Source organism: Acanthochromis polyacanthus, chromosome 14 (genome assembly GCF_021347895.1).
Source record: "Acanthochromis polyacanthus isolate Apoly-LR-REF ecotype Palm Island chromosome 14, KAUST_Apoly_ChrSc, whole genome shotgun sequence".
Classification (NCBI taxonomy): Eukaryota; Metazoa; Chordata; class Actinopteri; family Pomacentridae; genus Acanthochromis; species Acanthochromis polyacanthus.
In genome coordinates this window covers 24,481,641-24,502,392 of record NC_067126.1, presented here as the reverse complement: position 1 = coordinate 24,502,392, position 20,752 = coordinate 24,481,641, and the positions used below count along the sequence as shown (strand labels likewise).

The following is a 20,752-nucleotide window of genomic DNA, read 5'->3' as shown; positions in this document are numbered from 1 at the left end:
GACAAACATTACTATCAGTGATGATCTGAGGTTACACCCATACCTACCCTGGCTGCAGTTTTCCTCATCACTGTGATCCATGCAGTCCAGCACGTCGTCACAGCGCCAGCGCCGAGGGATGCAGTGAGCACGATTCAGGCACAAAAACTCATCTTCTCTGCACTCCTTCACACAGCCAATCTGTCAGCAAAGCAACAACAGAAATCATCGAGCCACAATCAGAAAAGATCAAAGCAGTGAATGACTGATGTTTTAACACAGGTGGATCCATTATCCATGAAGCAGCTTCTCACCATCTACAGCGTGTGAACCATTTAGAAAATTCTTAAGAGTTCACAAACTAAAATTCAAAGGTGTCCTAAAAGTGGACAGAGAATGAGGTAAAACATTATACTTAGTTTTTTTTAATTGTTTTTTTAAATTATTTTATGCATTGTAGATTAATACTGAAGACAAAAACTATAAAAAATACATATGGAATAATGCTGTAAACAAAAAGTGTTGGTTTTCATTATTAATCCGCAATGCAGAAAATAATACAAATAAATTAAAAAAAAACATTGAATGAGAAGGTGTGTCCAAATTTTTGACTGGTAGTGTAATTTCTAATCTCAGAGGTTCACATATTTTTGCCATTCATAGACATGATTTGAAGGTGATTTTACAGTCAGTTATTTTCCATCAATGGCTTGATGTCAGTGGACGCATGTTGTGTTTAAAGTCTAATCTTCACAACACAGGCTTGCGGAAGTGTATCATGGCACGAACAAAGGAGATTTTCAAGGATTTCTGAGTTGTTGATGCTCACAAGGCCAGAAAGGGTTACAAAGCCCCAATTCACAGTCAGGCAGATTGTGTAGAAATAGAGGAAATTCAAGACCACCGATGATCTCCTCAGGAGTGGTCAACTGACAAAAACCACTTGTAGGTATCACTATAATAGTCTGCAAGGTCACTTAGGATTAAAGGTTAACTTGTTAACATCTAAACGCCTCTCTCACATCAACTCTTGTTATTGTTCATGAGTACCATGAGAAAAATACTGGCACAATATAGCATGAAGGTCACTGGTTTCCAATGGAAATACTTCTGCCTATCTGTCTGTGGACAAGGAAAAAAAAAACATGTTTATGAGATAAAAAGGTAACTATTTGTTTTCAATTAGAAGTGATTTGCTTGTAAAATTAAAGCACTGTATTCCAGCATAGGAATTTGATCCCACTGATGAAACATGGTGGGTGTAGTATCATGGATTGGGCCCATTTTGCTGCATCTGAGCCAGAACTGCTCGCCATCATTGATGGAGCAATAGATTTTGAATTATATCAGTGAATTCTGAAGAAAAAAAATGTCAGGAGGCCTGTCTGTGAACTGAATCTCTTTTGAATTCGGGTCATGCAACAAGCCCCTGAGCAACTAGGTAATTCTATATAGAAGAAGAGAGCTAATGTTTTGGAATGGTCCTGACCTTAATCCCAATAGAAATGTTGTAGAAGGACCTGAAGTGGGCAGCTCCTGTGAGAAAACCCTCCAACATCCCAGAGTTGAAGCTGTTCTGCACAGAAGAACGGACTAAAACTCCTCCAAGCCGATGTGCAAGACTGATCGATAATTACCACAGAGGTTTAGTTGCTGTTGCTATTGAGCTGCAGATTCTAAAACTATATTTTTCCATTCAGAGATATATAATAATAGACGACTTCCTCCAATAAACAAATAATCATGAGTAATATTTTTGTAGAATTTCCTTATTGGGATTCTCTTTATCTAGTTTTAGGATTTGTTTGAGAATCTGTCATATTTATGTAGAAATACAGGAAATTCAAAAGGCTTCACAAACCTATGAGCCCCAGTGTCAGAACAGCACACTGCAAAGGTACATTATTATGCCATACGGTTGATTCTTTGAGTCGTGTGAGGCTGCACTGACCTCATCTGATCCATCGAGACAGTTGTCGTGTCCATCACACCGCAGGCTGGCTGACACACATCCTCCGCTGGCGCACACATACTCATTCACAGAACACGAAGGGACAACTGGAAAAGGAAAAGCACATTAGCTCCAGTCCTTATTTTTCCCCACCAGGAAAGCTCTCACATGTCAGCTTATCAGTTTCTTGCTAAATAAACCACACAAAGACTCCACCTCAACATAATGCAGACTGAAAAACGTGGCAGGTGGAAGGAAATCATTTGAACTTGTCACTCCTTAAATACAGTAGGGCGTTTTCATGCAGCTCTAAGAACTTACACGGTGCACTACCTGCTGCTGAGAAAAGTACTTCACGGTACTCGGGCAGTAATGAACACTGAAACTCAATAGGGCACATCAGCAGGACTGAGGCCATTGCAATCTATCATGAAACAACATGAACATAATTGAGGAAATTTCTAAAAATATCCGTCACCTTTTCATACCTTGTCATTAGAATTTTTAATGTCCATTCAGTATCTTTAAGTGGCCACCTTGAAAACCGATTTCATTCTATTTGGCAGTTCCTATGGCGATAAGTGGAGTGTTTTTGTGCCTGAATTCCTAGAGATCCAAGTAACGTTGCCTGCGTGATATTGTCAGTCAGTTGCCAGCTGGGTCGCCGTACCATTATGGTCGGTCTTAATTTGCTTCACCACAGTAACATTGACTCCGGCAGAAGACGAAAACAGCACGGCATTTCACGTACAGGTGCCTGTCATTTTAGCAACTCTCTCTGGCAGAAAGATAACTGAAGGGTGACGGAACACGCATGACTAACTGTGAATGCCCTGTGATTTGCACTGGAATGTCATTAGAGACACTCAGTCCGTAATACTGTATATGCAGGGATTTTACATAGCACTTCGATCAGTGAATTATAGGTTCTGTCATTAATGTGCGATTGCATTTGGCGATAGACAAGACAGTCTTTTAAATGAAACTCTTCAAGATGGCCACTTCAGGGACATGACATCAATGCAGTCACTATTTCTTAAAAATGATTTCTACTGAGTTTATGAGGTATAATATCAATAAAGCCAGGATTTTAAAAAAAACACAGTGGACTTCTACTGATGTAATAAGGGATAAATCTCAGAAATCTTAACTGTGATAATGGAATGCTTTTATTATTGCCATGAGAACAAATTTGGCATGGTTATTGGTTTGGGGTGTCAATACTGGTCTTAAACATGGAAAAGATGAATCTATCCCTGAATCACACTCAGTACTCCTTCCAGCTATTCACAGCGAAGACGAAAACCTTTACTTTGACCCATAACACAATAATAAAAACATAATAAATTGAATGAACTTCACTCTTATTGAAGAGGGAAAAAAAGAATACTGCAGAGAACATTGGGGTTTGGAAACAGGAAATGTTCTATGGACTAGCTGGGGCTCAGATGTGCGACTCGGTAGTACTTCTTACCGCCCTTTTACAACTATGGGATATTAGTTTTCACCTGTTCCCTGACAGTTTTTTTCATCTTCCCCCATCTTGCAATCTTCTTGACCGTCACACAGCCACTTCAGCGAGATGCAGAGGTTGTTTTGACACCGAAACTGGTCGTCTGCACAGTGTTCCTCGCAGCCTTTCTGTAAATGAATACAGCAGAAAGCACGGAGCGAAGGGTAGGTCAAAGGATAGGCTGGAAAAAATCACATGTTTTTGTTTCATTCAAAAATGCATTATAGAGTTTCTCTTAAATGAATAAGTGTGTTTAGAACTCCGAGTCTGTCAAATCAAGTCAGCGTATTGTCCAATAGTTGAAGTTTGAGTTTAGAATTCCCTCTTTGGGTTCTTACTTTGTCACTGCAACTCAACATAGCAGTGTAGGACCGTCCTACCTGTGATTTATATTAGCACACGAGCAAAAACATAGCACACAGGATTGCAAAAATCTTCATGTCCACCGACCACAAAAGGCACATGGATCCCTTTTTAAGACTCAGAAGACAGTACCCTCCCCTACAGCCCTACAGGCAAAAACATTCCCAATCCCCTCTCACAAGAAACAATCTCTGAGGCAAGACAAAGAAAATAAAAAACATTAATTTTGCAAGAAATGGTTTGACCACTAAAATGATGCAGAAACACCGAAGCTTCACATTATGTTCAACTGAACTCCACAATGGATTCCTACAGAGATCCCCCTTGATTTTTATGGGAAGCATTTAAAGAAGAAATCACAGCAGGAGCGATGAATGAAAAGCAAACAATGGTCATTGTAAAACTTGACTCCTATTTTAACAAAAAATTTGTTCGCCAGCCGCCAGGTTTTAGAAGATAACATTGCCTTAAAATATCCCGTGGAGACTGATTCAGGGACTTATAACTCTGCAAGAACAACTAATAATATAACTGCTCCTAAATACCATCACCAGGGCTCAGATAGGTTTAATTGGTGACTGCCACTTTTCGTAACGTAGTTTGAATCCTCTTTTAAAAGTGACTCACATTGCTTTACAATATCATCAAGCATGTTCTCAGAGAAAATGCTGTTCAACTCTCTTTCAAAATTGCCAGAAAAACACCAAAGTTTGACTTATTGGAAACAATACAACACAAGCATTCAATTTCTATCCACCCACAAAACAAAGACATTGAACGTGACATGTTTACTACATCTCTAAATACTCTGATAAACACGTTAAACACATTTAAAGAATTAAAAGGTGGCCATTCTACCCCATCATGGTCACAGCAAATGCCTGAATTAAGCAATCAATGCTGATTGAAAAGCTTCTTTCCTTAAACTATTTGACTGTGCTGACCCAGAAAGCCTGGCACTAGGGAGACACATAATAAAGGGTTAATTAGGGTTGCGCTGCTATGCATGGAGAGGGATTATATGCAAAAATTGCTGTGCAAATGTTGAACAGAGCAATAAATTAACAAGAATAATGACTCGTAATAGCAAGCCTTTGTCCTTGAATTATGCAACACACTGCATCATTACCAATGATAGGGCTTTTTTTTTAAATTTTTTGTAAGAATCTAGCAGAAATCTCTTTATACCATGCAACACAAGATAAAGGCACATTTAAGTTAATTTCTTCACATATTACAAGAGGGTAAAATTACAACGGCAATTTGAGGCCTCATAAATTAAGATACTCAAGCGTATTTATGAACAAAACAAGCACTCTTTGTTTTGCTGAAAGGCATGGGGGATTAGGGTTTCCAAAAGCAAATGAATACGAGGTATTTCATGCACTAATGTACTTGAAGGTGCAACAATTCCTCACAGTGATATTTCCTGTCCAGGATTGTTTTGGAATGTAGCAAGCATGACAAGGAGATTTGGATCAACACAATGAATTATGCCTACAATGAGATTATTTTCTTTGCAAGCGGCAAAGCACCCATCTAATTTCACTTCTCTTTTTCAATTTGGATATTTAATCCGTGCCTGTGCTTCAAGCTCGGATACTGACAGACATTTCCTGGATATCTTTTGCAGAAAAAAATAAAATAAAATGTCCATATGTTATAATTTGGCTCATGCACACTGCAATTTGTCAGTGTTAAGCCCATCTATGCCCTTTGTGCTATCTTCACAATATTACATTTTTTGCACAGTGACCTGTAATTTTAGTGTCATTCCTTACTGACCTCCTAATTATATAATATCAGTTAGCTGGTGGTGTAATAAGAAGAGCTGTTGGCATGCTTTCGAAACACACTGGTAAAAGGCACTATGCCAGAGAGGCCAAAATGTTGGTACTGGGGTTCTATATTTTGGACCAGTTTTTGTGGAGTATTTTATTCTTAAATAAATACATATGACATTAAATCCTGCTCAAATCTCTGCCTCATTAGCCACACTTGTGTGGGTTTATCTCCCTCTTTGATTCACAGTAAGTGGTGCACATATTTCAAGCGCCGACCTCATCTGAATTATCCAGGCAGTCATAGTCGCCGTCGCAGCGGAACCGGGAGGAGATGCAGTCTCCGTTAGCGCAGGCAAAGTCCTTGTGGTTACAGGTGACTGGCTCTGAGTGGCGGAAAAAACAAACACAACAGATTCAGAAATCACTCAAAAATTGATTCCTGTTCCAGCACTGTACGCAACAAACCGTCATCCCCAGAAGCAGATAGCAGCCAAATGTTCTGCGTTTAGAATCACATGCTAATGCCTTGGCAAAACCATCGTTTTACCTAATTAGAGTCATTCTGTAGTGGAAGTGGATAAACTGGCAAAGCTGATCAAGATGTAAATACATTCATTGCTGCGCTCACAATAAGGGGGTGGATGGGTGGGGAGGAGGAGGGAGTGGGGGGGTATACTCTCTGAAGCCAAAAAATCTCATATCTGCCATTTAGTGTGTCCCTGAGGATGATATTAGGACGCGGCTAAACAGCTGCATCAGATCCACTGTCTGGGCCCTCCCCTTGTTATCATGGACTGTTAGCTAACGCAGGGTGTGTGTTATGAGTTGTGCTGCAACACAGACTCCCAGCAGGCATTGCAGCACAATCTGATTTGCAGCCCCTCCACTGTCTGCCTGGTCCACCTGCTTAATTCTTTGCCATCCAACACCTGACTGGCTTTTATTTGCATTTTAAGTGACATTAATAGGTATGGGGAATAAGCATCTAATAAATCACGTAAATTATGCGTAGTCAGCAAAAGCCCACAGTAGATGTGCATACCCTCGTATAATGTACGGGCAAACAATTGAACTCGCACAAACACACATACAAGGACTTCATTACACAACAGAAAGTGGAATTTAACAAGGTGGGTCACTGGTGTCATTTCTTGAGTAAATAGTAAAAAAGTTTTCTTCCGAAAGCGATGATGAATATCTAAACAAAAGGGAATATGAGCTTGGTAAATTACAAATATGGTAAATAAATGAATTACAAAGAGGAGAGAGGACCATGAGCTCAGGAGTGTAGATTGAGACGAGCATTATTCTCAGAGAAATGGCACAAATAATAAAAGCATGATTGGAAAAAAAAAAGAGAGAGAGTTGGCTGACTGGATAGTGAAAAGAATCACTCACTAACTGTGTGTACACAAAGAGAGGTGATGAGGTGGTCGAGGTGTTGTGAGGGGCGATCAGGTGTCTTCACTGTGCATGTAGAACGTCAAAAGAGAACATAAGTGGAGAAAGTGAGCTAAAAGAGAGTGAAGGAGCCGGGTACTCACTGCAGTTCTCCTCGTCGGAGTTGTCTCCGCAGTCATTCTGGCTGTCACACCTCCAGTGGTCTGGGATGCAGTTGTTATTCTCACAGCGGAATTCATGAGGTCCGCAGGTCTTTTCATCTTTTTCATCAGGAGCAAACAAACATGAAGATGAAAATGGCTTCAAAGAGCATGAATATTAATAGCGTGCTAGCTATCATATTTTCAACGTGTAATCATCGTTTCCTCAGGGTTTCTCTGAGTAAGTCTGACACCGAGTTCAAAACACAGCACGCACTCAAGAGGCTAACACACCATAAGATGAAATACCTGACTTTGCTACCAAACTTCTTCAACAGAATTTGTGACATGAAGTTGCCAAAATAGAGCCTTATTTAAGAAAACATCTGGGATCATTTCAGAACACAACAAATGCTGAGGAATTCAGCTTTGGTTTATGATGCACCACAAACTGAGGTAGTGATATTTTAAATGCAGCATTTTTCTCACAGAAGTTTAGTGATGGTGCTGGCTATCACCATTTATTGAATTCATTGTAATATGTATTAATAAATTATTTTATTTAAAACATGTGTGAGCACAAAGTTGAAACTAATAAATCTTATATGACCAAATGCTGTTCTAAGAGGACACCGATATTCATGGTTTAGCTTGGGATTCATCTCTGTGGTGAGAGCAGCTCAGAAAATATTTTACATATAAAAGGCAAAGAGAAAATGGGAAAATATCCCAACAGTACATTCTTGATATACAATAAACACAATGCATGCATCAGCCAGTACACAAGGTGTGAAAATTGTGTTCACTTTAGCCAAACGCAAACTGATGCCCAGACTTGGTGCTCAACGGTAAACATAAAATGTCTTCAGAGTTAATTAAACTGTGAAATTCAGAGATGTGGGCAGGAATTTAGATCCAGGCTGAAAACTGCCACTCACCCAATGCGCTTTGTGTTGACTCCATTTATTACTTATGCATATTCTGAACTGACTGTCTGGAATTTAGTTTTGCAACTTGCAGCTGCTGTTGCAGAAACGGAGGGGAAAAAAACATTTCAGTCTAAAAATCAGACCAGGCATCCCACTGCTGACCATCAACGGCCAGGATTGGAATTATTCAAAAATATCTGCATTTGTTTCAAAAAGAACAGATGCTCTGACATTTGCTCCTGTAATACTGCCTCAGAATAGGTTTTCAAAGTCAAACTGAGAGCTTCCTTTTAAAAAGTCCTTTCCATGCAGACAGCATCAGGGATAATGGCCAAGGTAGTGCTGTCATCACTTAGGGAAAAGATGTGTCAAATGACGACGGTGGCACATTCTGCCTGGATCTCTTTCCAACATGACAGCAGGAGGAGAGAATCAGGAGGGAAAGCCGAGTGCAGCAGCAGAGGACAACGCAGCGATTCATTAGGAAGCGGCTCAGTCACTTAAAGCATTTTAAAAGATGTGACACGGGGAAAAAAGCAACATTTCCCTGTAAAGTCAGAGCTCATTACCAAGCTAACAAGCAAAACTTCCCTAAACAGTCTGAGGAAATTCAAAGCGAAAATAAAACACCTTTAGAGCAGGATTATGTCTTCTGTGTGCTCTAAAGTGATGAGAACTTTTTGGTGATCAGTCATCGGGTGACACTGACAAACACAGCAGATAAAAACAGTGTGAGGGGCTAAAGCCATCAGTGACCTACACAAAGTGGGCTAAACATTAATTCAGTAATACTTCAAGGTCTTCTCAAGTTAATTGGCATTAAAGAAGAAAAACTCCCCCTTTTTTTCCTTTTTACAAAGGAATAGTGGGAAGAAGCATAATGCATCAAACATCAAAGCATGAGGGCTGGATGAAGTGGAATATAAATGGGATGGTGTTCATTTTTAGCCAGTCACATCACTTGTCGCGCTGCTCTGAAACGGCTGTTACAATCACAGTGGCACATGACGTCAACAGCTCGACAAATGGAAAAAGGCTTCTACAGGAAATTACAGTCAGAGTGGTGCAGAGCAGCATGACCTAAACACACAACACCTTCAATTTGCTGTCAGAGGTGGATGCTGTGGATTTATTTTTTAATTTTATAAATGATAAAGATGTTACAATATATAAATATATCCATTCATTATCTATACACCGCCTAATCCTTATTATAGTCGCGGGTGGAGCTGGAGTCTATCCCAGCTGACTTAGGGTGAAGGAAGGGGACCTCATGGACAGGTCAGCAGTCCATCACAGGGCTACACACAATTTAAAGTTATCAATTAACCTCAGTATGTTTTTGGACTGTGGGAGGAAGCTGGAGTATCTAAACCTGCACATGCACAACTCTAACTCCATGCAGAAAGATCCCAGGCGAGGATGCAAACCAGGGATCTTCTAGCTGCAAGGCAAAAGCGCTAACCACCAATCCACTGTGCAGTTCTATACACATCAAAACATGCTGAGGAAGCCCACTTCAATTCCATATTTCAAGGTTGCATTTCTACTTTAAAATGAAGCTGCATGTGCACCATGATGCAAGTGCTAAAAAGAATAAAGAACTGTGGCAATGACACAATGGACTGCTGATGGAGATGTGTAGGATTAAATCTGGTGACTGTGCAGCACCCTGCTGTCATCATTTGCATAACATTTAATTAAGGTAAACATAGATGGTTGTGCATAATGACACTGTGCTCTGGTTTGGAAGTTCTAACATCACAGGATGCTGATTTAAAAACATATGTGCCTCTGTGGCTTCAGACAGCTGGATAGATCGTATTGAACTGAATGAGAAGCTTTTCACGCAGTCTAAAATAGCTGCTGATACTGTAAGAATCACTTACATTCAATTATAGATCAATGGGGACAGTTGTTGCTTCAAACACAATGACTAAAAAAAAAACTGTGTGCTGATTTAAAAGTATCTACTGGTTGGGAAGTGTTGCATTTGAATTATACTGATTTAGAACGTGTGAGGCTTCATTCTATTACGGGTGCACCAGAAACAGGTGTGGTTTTGCGACACCTATTCTCAGTTCAAAGCTTAAGACATACCATCAAAACTCCAGCAGCTTGCTTTATGTTGCATCACTTCAATAAACCTCACACCTGGTACCTCCTCTTCTTTCACCTGTGCACCGAACCCACTAAAATATCAGAATGATGCACAAGTACCGAAATGCTGCGCCACCATGAGGGACAAAGATATGAAAAATCTAACTATATAGCTCTCCAAATATCATGTTAACCCAGCACTATATATGGCCATTAAAATGTTAAAGAGCTGAAAAATATTAAAATATCATCACTTTGCATTGAAACATTTTTTCACAGCACAGTCGACTGACAATAGCTCAATTCCCAGTCTATATGACAGCAATGTTTTATTTTGTACTTTAATTCTACTCTAGTCAAAGGTTTAAAATGTATCGCCAAACTGGCCATATAAACCTGCAATTAGATAAAAAAGATCTGTTGAGACTGACAATCCTTTTACTCAAAACAAAGATGAATCCTGAACTTGTGCTTTGGTTATATTTTTAAGCATTTTAAGTAAGTCAGAGCGAAAGACAAAAGGAAGGAGATACAAAAGAGTAAAGTTCAGGTAAAAGCATGGCCAAAATAGTGCAGCTAATAGCATGCATCATTTTTCATGGCTGAATAAATATTTCAGGGAGCCACTTTTGGCAGATAAAACAGCTGAACACACTTCTTTCATTCTTTCTACAATGGAAATCAAATATTCTTCAGAAAATTCTTTCCCAACTCTGTTGCCGAAGTTCCCATTGATATATGGCGCTTGTGGTTCTGTAACTTCCCATTAGTCAGTTAGAACTGAAGAAACCTCTTGAAGTGAAACCACTTCAAGAACTAACAAGAGAGGTCCAGTTGATATCTCCTGAAGCTCCTATGATTACCATCACCTGGATGACTGAGAATCTACACAGACAAGAAGCACTGATGTACGCTACCGGTCAAAAGTTTTCCAATTTTCCATTTTTTAAATTGGAAATTATGCATGTCAATGTCTCATTGAACTATGAAATGAAAGCAGAGAACAAATAAACAAATGAAGTTAAAATCAATTTAGAAAAGAAACTGCATTTTGAACTTCTTTCATCAAATCAGCCACCTTTGGCAGATATAACGGCTATACACACAAGTGGCATTCTTTCTACAATGGAAAAAATAAAATACTCTTCAGAAAGTTCTTCCCAACTCTGCTGCAGAAGTTCCTGTTAATGTGTGGCACATTTGCCCCAGGCCATCACGATTCCTCCTACATGTTTGACAGTTGATGCCACACACTGAGGAACCATCCTTTTGCCTACTCCACGGCGTACAAAAACCTTGCAAGATGAATCAGACATTTGGAATGTTGACTCATCAGTCCATAATACCTTCTCCCAGTCTTCAGTAGTCCATTGACGGTGTTTCATGGTCCAGGCAAGCCTCTTTTTCTTGTTCTGGCATCTCAGCAAAGCTTTCTTGCTGTAACTCGAGTCAGACCTGCAATTCCAAGTCTCCTTTTCACAGTTGAAACAGAGACTTCTTACTACAATCGCTGTTTAGTTGTGCTTGAAGCTGTTGTCCCATGAGCTGTTGTGGCTTTGGGTCTCCCAGAACTCTTCCTGTCAGTTTCCCTCTGGTTCTGAGTGCCTTTTGAAAAGTGCACTCACTGACACCTTGATTTTCTTTGCAATTTCTTTGTAGGAAAGACCTACATTTTTAAGTGTCACAATGGTCTGTCTCTCTTCTGTTGTTAATTTCCTTTTCCTCACCATTTTTACAGCAACACACTACTTTCTGCAGTGCAGTATTGTATAAATAATCCTCTGGAAAATATGGTACAATGGTGTGTTCCAACACTACTTCAATGCAGACAGAGGTGGCTGTAAGCAATCAAGAAAAGTTGGGACACCTGTAAGATTTGGAAGCACCAATTTTTAAAGCGTTATCAACCTCCATTGCAGCAGAACAGCTTCAAGTTGTTAACTCATTTCTTGTTTCCAGAAAAAAGGACATTTTGTATAATTCTGAAATGTGCCTTATCTTTCAGTTTTGGGTAACCTTACCTTTGTGTTTAACATCTGGCGGTTCATCACTTACCTTTGTACAATTTCAAGCTATTCATCGGATTTGAATTTCACTTAAAAAAATGGAAAAATTGGGGTGTCATAAAACTTTTTACTAGTAGTGTATATGTACACCACTGGACAAAAGTTTGGGGTCACCCAGGCAATATCATGTTTTCTGTGAGAATTCACACTTTTATTCATGTGCTAACATAATTGCCCAGGGGTTTTCTAATCATCAATCAGCCTTTCGACTCGACTAGCTAACACAATGTACCATTAGAACACAGGAGTGATGGTTGCTGGAAATGTTCTTCTGTACCCCTATGGAGATATTCCATTTAAAATCAGCCATTTCCAGGTAGAATGGTCATTTACCACATTAACAATGTCTGGACTGTATTTCTCATTAAATTCATGTTATCTTCATTGAAAAAAAACATTTTCTTCCAAAAACAAGGACATTTCTAAGTGACCCCAAACTTTTGAACAGAAGTGTATGTATGTGTGTGTGTGTGTGTGTGTGTGTGTCCTATGGCAGGGGAACTGAGTTCATAACGCTTAGCTCTTGCTGATGACAGGGACAGCTGTCCTTCACGGCGTTCTCCCTCAGCCATATGAGGTCATGAGAACAAGTAGAAATACTGAGTCAGACCATAGTGAAGCCATGTGTAAAATTAATTCATATTTAATCAGATTCTTCCGCCTTTAAGTGAAAATAAGTGGTGTGGTTTCTGGTTAAGTGGGTTTCCACAACTCACCACAATTAGCCTCATCCGACCCGTCTGCACAGTCAGGGTCCTCATCACAGACCCAGAGCTTGGAAATGCAGTGCATGGAGGCCTTACACTGGAACTGGTCTGGGGAGCAGGTGCTTTCAGCTGCTCAATGAGACAACGGAAGTGTGAAGAAAATAGGAGGTTAAAATACATGGTATCCTTTTGGAAGAACTGAACTATTTTGGCTGAGGTTGCTTAGTTATAGCAGCCAGTAAAGAAGCACATGACGTCTCTGAAACATCTCCTTCACACACCTTTTTAGTGTTTCTTCGACACCAAGCAGTAGCAGCAGTTTCTTGTTATAAAACTTGACATTGTTTCAACTAGTATTTTAATTTCAGCGGTGCAGTGTTCATTACACAAGTGCATTCAAAACCACATCCAATCATGCTGGAAGTCTAAGAAGGGCTGAAGTAATTAGCTTCACTTTAATTAAAGCTTTTTTTAAAAAAAACTCTCTCATTCTCCTCCTGACTTTCTTGCATTCTTGTCCCCTCGCTCTCACCCCTCCTGCAATCACATGCAAGACAAATGCAGCAGTCTGAAAGCCTTGAATGGGGTGTGATATTCTGATGAGTTACATCATTGCAGAGAAAATCTGTTCTTATCCTCTGTGTGATTCAACATCTAATCCCTTTTCACAGGAACAGGCCATAACAAGCGTTGTGTCTGGAATACTTAATGAGGACTATGTAATGTTAATGGCTCCATATACTCTGTTCCAGCACAGAAATAAATTAACTCTGCCAAAAAAAGCACAATTAAGGTGATTAATCTTAATCCGTTAGATTAAATCTTTAAGTCACAGATATAAAAATCCTTGTGATTTCTCGATGTTTTCCTATTTTTCCCTGCAGTGCTGGGAGAGACTGATCAAACAACGGATACATCCATAAGCTTCCCAGTCTAAAAGCTCAATAAAACCATTCAAGACAATGAGTCTGAAAGTAATACTGCGGACACTTACGGCAGTCAGTCTCATCCTCTCCATCGCCACAGTCGTCCTGACCGTTGCAGCGTAGGTTAAGAGGGATGCATTTCTGTTTCCGAGTGCACTTGAACTGGCCTGACAGACAGATGTACGTCTCTGAAAGCGAAAACAGGCGGAAGCAGAGGGAGGCTGAATCAATTAAAGATTATTTTGGCCCGAGCAGAGGAAAGCATCTATAATTTTAGGACTGATTGGTGGCAATTCAACATACAATTTTGCCAGTTTATGGAAATATGTTCATTACTGGAGTCATTATCTGGTGTCTGGCAGGCTTTTCTGTCCAGACAAAATCCCTGATGTGATGTAGCGTTTTTAAACACTAAGCCTAACACACGGAAAGGGTGAAAACTAAGTTAGTCAGTTACGCTAGTGTGACACAATTTTTAAATTAATTAATTAATCAATTAGTCTTTAAATTGTCAAAACAATTATGAAAAATGTCAATCACAACTGAAGCCCATGCTGCCATCTTGTTTTTCCAAATAGGAAACTGTCAAAAAGACAATTTGTGAGGTTGGAACAATTTTGGCTTGGAATGCATTTTCATGAATAATGACTGGTTTATCACAATAGCTCTCAATTAATTTCCTGGTAACTAATTAATCAACTGATTGAGCAATTATTTCACCATCCAGAGAAAATCCAATAAAATTACATGCCAGCAATGGAAATGCTGTTTAAGTGATAAGGCAGGTTTCTGTGAAACTAAGCAGCATAGCAATTTATGGCAGATTAAGGATTTAAAAAACAGAACGAGCATTTCCATCCTTACCACAGTTAGCTTCATCTGTGTTGTCCCCGCAGTCGTTCTCTCCATCACAGATGAAGGGAGGAAGAGCGCATAGGCCAGTACCGCACTGAAAACGCCCTGGCTGACATTTGAATTCCGCTGTTGAAGCATAGCGCAGTAAACATTCCAAGAGTTTAATTAGAGACTGTAAAAAATGATATAGAGCTTGTAAAATGTGGTAAAAGCAGTGTCATAAAATACTGAACATGTAAACAGGAAAAAAAAACACGAAGTCATTACACTGAAAATAAATAAGGAGGAAAGACTCAAACATCGTGTCTTCTGTCCTAATTTCATTTTGTTATTCTTCGAAGCTCACCAAAAAAAGGGGGATGACTTTGTCTCGCTTATTACTATTTTAAAGCCAAACTCAGAATAACATGGCACTCACGGCAGTCGGTAGGTTCGTCTGAGCCATCCCCACAGTCATCCACCGTGTCACACTTCCACCAGAAAGGGATACACTCATCTGTCCCACAGCGAAACTACAGTGAAAAAAAACCATTAAAAATACTGAATTTAAAGTCAAAATGAATACTCGACTCTCTGCTTTGGCTTCAACATTCTTCAAAGCCAAAGTTGAAATCGATAGACAACCATTTCCTAGGCCCGACAGTACATGTCAGAAAAGGAAAGCCAATGAGAGGAAAGCAATTTGCCTTTAGGGGAAAAGTACTGATCAGGAGAGAGGGGGAAAAAAAGCAAACAGCATGATCACACTAAACTAAGAAGTGGGAGGCATGAAAAATGGAGCTGACCTGACTGGAGGTGCAGTTGGACAGGCAGGTTTTATTGTCAGCAGCCAAGTAGAAATTTGTGGGACAGGCACATTTGTGTTCTCCACCCGGGGACAGAAGACACAGGTGGCTGCATCCTCCGTTTGCAATCTGACACTGGTGCTTGGGCACTGGACAGAAGGATAGAAGTTCATGACCGAGTTCAAACTGCATTACACAAACCATTTCCTTCTGAAAACTAGAAAGGAGGCCCATAGCCACTGCTTGGCATGGGAGGACAGAATGAACATGAGCGCCAGATGGACTTCATACCTTCAGGCTGGCGCAGCGAGTGGTAGACCTTGATGGATTTGATGGCCTGCCAGGAGTTAAGGAGCTCTATCCCTTGAGCGCCAGTTGTCTTGTGAGCACGTCGTAGTGACTTGGACTTCCCATCCGTCCAATACACAAAGTCCTCAAACAAAGTCAGCGCCATTACTCCTTGGATGTGGTCGTAGGACACTGGAAAGGGACAGATGACCACAGAGGGCTTCAGTTATATTCTGTTTTATTCAATTTAGCAACCAGGAGAGCACTAATTGTGGCATTTTTATTACAGACTTCATTGGAGATTAATACCATTAGAAACTTCCCATCTGCCCCATCCACAACAGATTAATTTATCAGATTAAGTAATAACCTATTAATCAATGCTGCCTCCAGCTTCATATTTCATCAGAATCACCTTTATTAGCAAAGTATGTGTTCACATAAAAGGAATATTACTCATTGATGGTATCAGTCTTTTCAATAAACTAAGCAAGTAAATGAGTAATTGTACTTTCCAAAGCATCAAACTATTCATCTAACATCAACAAAACCTTAGTCCCACCTTTGCGTCTTTGGGTGCCATCCATGTTGGCAAACAGGATGTGGTTGTCGTCCGCCCAGTAGAGCTTCTTGTTGGTATAATCGATGGTGAGAGCAGTAGGGCTATAGATCTCTGTGTCAATGATAACCGTTTGCCCTCGGCCGTCCATGCCGATGCGCCCAATGTAAGGGGGTTCACAGCAGTCTACCCAGAACACGTACCTAGTCAGAAGCATAGCAAGTTCATTTGTACAGCACTGTTCACAAACAAGCTAACACAAATTAAGTTTTGTAAGACACAAAATGTCACATGTAACAAGAAACACAGTATATAATGTAAACAGACATGCATGGAGGATTTTTTTTGTAGAAAGAGTAAAATACAAATACAATGATAAAACAGAGTTAAGACAGATAACACATGATCATGAAAAAAAATGCAGTGCAGTTATATGAGGTACAAGATATGAATAAATTGGTCCCAAGTTTAGTTTAATTAAAGGTAGCAGCAAACGGGCAAGTCATAAAACTGCGATAGGTTGAAATCTGGAGAGGACAGTGCCATAAGAATTGTTCACATTGAAAGCCACGTGTGGATTCACATGAGATTCAACTCGAGCTGTCCTTAATGAAAGTCTACCATCTAACCCACTGCACCAACACACTCTCTTTCTCTGTAGATTTTGTTGCTGTTTATAGTTTCTCATCTACTCTGAGTGAGAGGACCAGCATTTACAATCTCTTCATTTTGATGTTGAAAAAAAAGAAACTGTCAACCCCAGCTTTAAGCCCTAATTTAGTTTTAGTTAACTTTGTTCCACATATTTGAAGCATGAAGACTGACTGCTGCATGTCCATGAAAAATGGACTCATGTATTTTACAGTAACAATAACATGCTTACCCTGTCTGTGGGTCCAGAGCCAAGTCTGTGGGGTTCTTGAGGCTAGAGCTGATCAGGATGGTGGGGTAGAGACCATTGGCCTTGGAGACTTCCAATGTTTTTCTTTCTGCATCGCACCAGTACAGATTTTTTCCAATCCAATCCACTGCCAAGGCGCTGGGCACTGCCGTTCTGTGGACTATCTAGTGATGCAGGTAGAAGTAAATCAATTTCAGTGGATATGTTTACCGATCGAAATCTTCAATATTTCTTCATGGATAAATGTAAAGACATGGATGGGTTAACCACTAACAAACATAAGACTATGCACAAGTAGCTCCGTCAGAAACAAAAAAAAAACAAACCTGGGTCCCTAAGAACCCATTTTTAAAGTCTATGAACATCAGTGTGGAGATGCTCTGCCCTCAGTGAGACACGATGTTCTCCTACATCAAAACAAATACAAATATTTGTTTTGATTTTTCTGAATTACTTCACACGGAAGTCATCTTAGCGTCCAGACTACAATGAACAAGTCTTGCAATGAGTGGAATAGATTTGTTTTGAGATCTGTTACCATGTAACGGCCACACACACACACACACACACACACACACACACACACACACACACACACACACACACACACACACACGGTCCCTGTCTAACTGAAGGCGGCTAAGAAATCCTGCGGGTTGATCATTAAAGACCTACAGACTGTAAGCTGTGCCTTTTTTTTGTTTTGTTTTTTTTAAAAAGTGCCTTCATTTACAGTACAGAATGCTCCAATTAGATGAAAATGCGCCGTCAAAATTTTCTTTTGAAGGCAAGCTGCATTTTCTTGTCTACATACATTTACATAGAAATTTCTGTATGTGCATCACAGCAGAAAGCAATAATATCTGCTGGAAATTTCTAGCAACCAGTATGCCTAAAAACTGTATTTCCATTTTTCAGTTGCTTATTATTTGGTATTTTTGTGCTGCCACAATAACTTGAATCTTTGGAAAAGCACAGGAGTTTGTTCATTTATTTTTATTAGGTTGAGGAGTTGTACTCCAATTTGGACTCAAATTAGAGAATCTGTAGACACAGATGTACAATAAATCATATCTTCTTGCATCATGACTGTAATTGTGGTTGACGTTAGTAAGAATAGCAACAATCTAATTCAGTACAGATATGCAGCAACTCTTAGTCACATTTACAACTCTAATGATGGCTGATGTAAAGCTTTATTTTAAAGAAGAGCACCGTGAATGACGCATCTTATTTGTTATTTTGTCACATTTTCTCTTTGCACTCGCAAGTCGTCGGTTTGACCAGGGAAACGCGCATTTGGAATTTCAGGCAAACGTGACTGCCAAAATTGCACAGCACTACCTGCTCTGTGTAAACACATCCTAAGCTGCACCTCCAAACAGGTGTACATGCAAAAACAAGTCAGAACAGAACTCTGCATGCTCTATCACAAAACACGAGTTTTCCAAAAAAGCAATGTTTGCATGAATATTTGTTAATGGCAAATACTAACATTTAAACGGGCAGAGTGTGGTGGAAGGCAGCAGAGGAACGCTCTTATTAATGTTTTTAGACATATGGCACTAATCTCAGTGAGAAGTAGTATTTGACAGAGGGAAACAAAATCAATGAACTATGTAAAAACTCCATCAATATAAGATGGTCTAGCTTTTGAGTTTGCAAATGCACTTGTTTAGAATAATCATTGTGCCAGCTGGTAGCTAGAGCCAATCCCCACAAAACAGACTTTATTTTTGAAAATCCCAGCACCTGTGCAATCTGTCATTAAGGAACATGATGTGATGTGGGAACATAATGGAAATATATGGTCTTGGCATAAGACTAAGGCGTTCTCTAAGCAGTAATTTCGACTAAACTGAGCTCAAAACAGTGTCATTCATTGTGCGGTCGTCTCCATCAAAACTGCCTCCTCAGGCAAAAAGAGTTGTTACTCGTTCCATAAAGTCCCTCTGCTTGATTTGATCTAGACAATCTGAACAAATGCCTCATGTGAAACTGAAGGTTAACTTGTGAGAAATGACAACATTTGAATACACATTTTCAAATGATCCAGGATTTACTTTGATCTGTGTGGTCACCGAACCCTGTTTCACCTTGGGCTGACACGGTCCTTTGCCTTTCAGCCATTTAAAGCAAAACATGTTAATACAGAGCTGTGAGTTCTTCTGAGAACTGGGGTATTTCGCAAAGTACATCAAAGATACTATGACATTTTCTCTTTTCCACATATGCAAATGCACACTTTGTCACTATAGTAACTTGACTGGGAAATTGCTGTAGTGGGGAACTATGATTGTTTCAACAATGACGACTTGGGATATCTTAAAGTACTGAAAATAAACTCAGTTACTTATAATAGAGAACTATTTTCACATAAAAAATACCTGCCATGGATGTTTCTTTAGTTTATTTTTAAAAACAGATATGGTGAAATGGATGCATTTGTGTTTTTTGTAAAATAAACAGCAAAGCTCTATTAGTCTCTGGATTGGTCAAGTAGTGTGGGTGGTGAAAGAAAAAAAAATCTGCAGAAATGCTCTCTGCACCCCTATCTCTTCCCTTTCTCATATAGCACACCTATGCTAGTAGTGCTGAATATCAGTGACTCTTTTAATTAACCTGATGTGAAAAGCTCCTGGATCCGTGTCTCAGACAGTTTTTCCTCTCGCTAAGCTGTGGCAGTGGCTCAAGCAGAGACTGTGGAAGTAATTGAGCTGAATAAGCCTAATGCCCCACACACTAATGCTAATGAGATGAGGCATGGGGGCCCAGCAGGTGTTCTGTTGATGTCCCAGCGTCCCCTGTGTCTGGGCTCCGATCCCATGACCCAAACGAACCTTGGTGATTATACCAGAGAGCACCGTTGTACCATTAGGTCTGTAGCATTCATCTGAAAGCCATTTCTATTATGACTAACAGCTATTCATTGCTATTAAGCACACAGGTCATTGCCTGCTGACATAAAAAAAAGTCCACAATGTTGACTTTATAAAAGGATAAAAGGCAACCATCATCAGCTGAGCATTGTTAATAAGCTACTTAAGCAACACACATGATTTTTCTCAGGCTTCTCTTCAAAATAGAAAAACTTGCTATTGAGCTTCAGCTTGATGATTTTCCTGAATTACCAAGATAGAGCTGGGCAGAGTGAGGAAAAATGGATATATAGAGGTTGGAGACGAGGCAAGTGAAATAAAAGCAACAAATCTTGAGTAAAGTCGCACAAGGCACCATGTCTACACAGTCCCAACAACTAAATTCTGTGGTACCTTGAGGTCACTCCCATTGAGGCGCATTCGGTTGATCTTTCGACCGCTTGGCCTGGTTGAGTCCACCCAGTAGATAAATTCCTTTTTGTAGTCAAAGTCCAGATGGATGATGTTATAGAGGCCCTGCAGATCACACAGAGAGAGCACCAGTTCATAAAAGTATGAATTTTAGTTAGAAAAACAAACAAACAAACAAAAAATTCCCTCCGAGGGGTATAGATATTAACTTTCAC

The 20,752-nt window shown here is 39.8% G+C and overlaps 1 protein-coding gene across 4 annotated transcripts in view; it reads right to left on the bottom strand.

Moving 5' to 3' along the window:
• lrp1bb (low density lipoprotein receptor-related protein 1Bb) overlaps positions 1 to 20,752 on the bottom strand; it is a 270,427-nt gene that overhangs the window by 31,100 nt on the left and 218,575 nt on the right. For all 4 annotated transcript variants that reach the window (XM_051958593.1, XM_051958591.1, XM_051958592.1 and 1 more), the window contains 14 exons: positions 20,520 to 20,642; positions 17,230 to 17,411; positions 16,350 to 16,549; positions 15,791 to 15,979; positions 15,500 to 15,648; positions 15,133 to 15,226; positions 14,724 to 14,840; positions 13,928 to 14,047; positions 12,943 to 13,062; positions 7,135 to 7,251; positions 5,867 to 5,973; positions 3,439 to 3,571; positions 1,931 to 2,037; positions 48 to 180 (listed from right to left, as the gene is read on the bottom strand). In XM_051958593.1, coding sequence (XP_051814553.1) covers positions 48 to 180; positions 1,931 to 2,037; positions 3,439 to 3,571; positions 5,867 to 5,973; positions 7,135 to 7,251; positions 12,943 to 13,062; positions 13,928 to 14,047; positions 14,724 to 14,840; positions 15,133 to 15,226; positions 15,500 to 15,648; positions 15,791 to 15,979; positions 16,350 to 16,549; positions 17,230 to 17,411; positions 20,520 to 20,642 — 1,891 coding nt within the window. The remainder of the gene's footprint in view (positions 1 to 47; positions 181 to 1,930; positions 2,038 to 3,438; positions 3,572 to 5,866; positions 5,974 to 7,134; positions 7,252 to 12,942; positions 13,063 to 13,927; positions 14,048 to 14,723; positions 14,841 to 15,132; positions 15,227 to 15,499; positions 15,649 to 15,790; positions 15,980 to 16,349; positions 16,550 to 17,229; positions 17,412 to 20,519; positions 20,643 to 20,752) is intronic.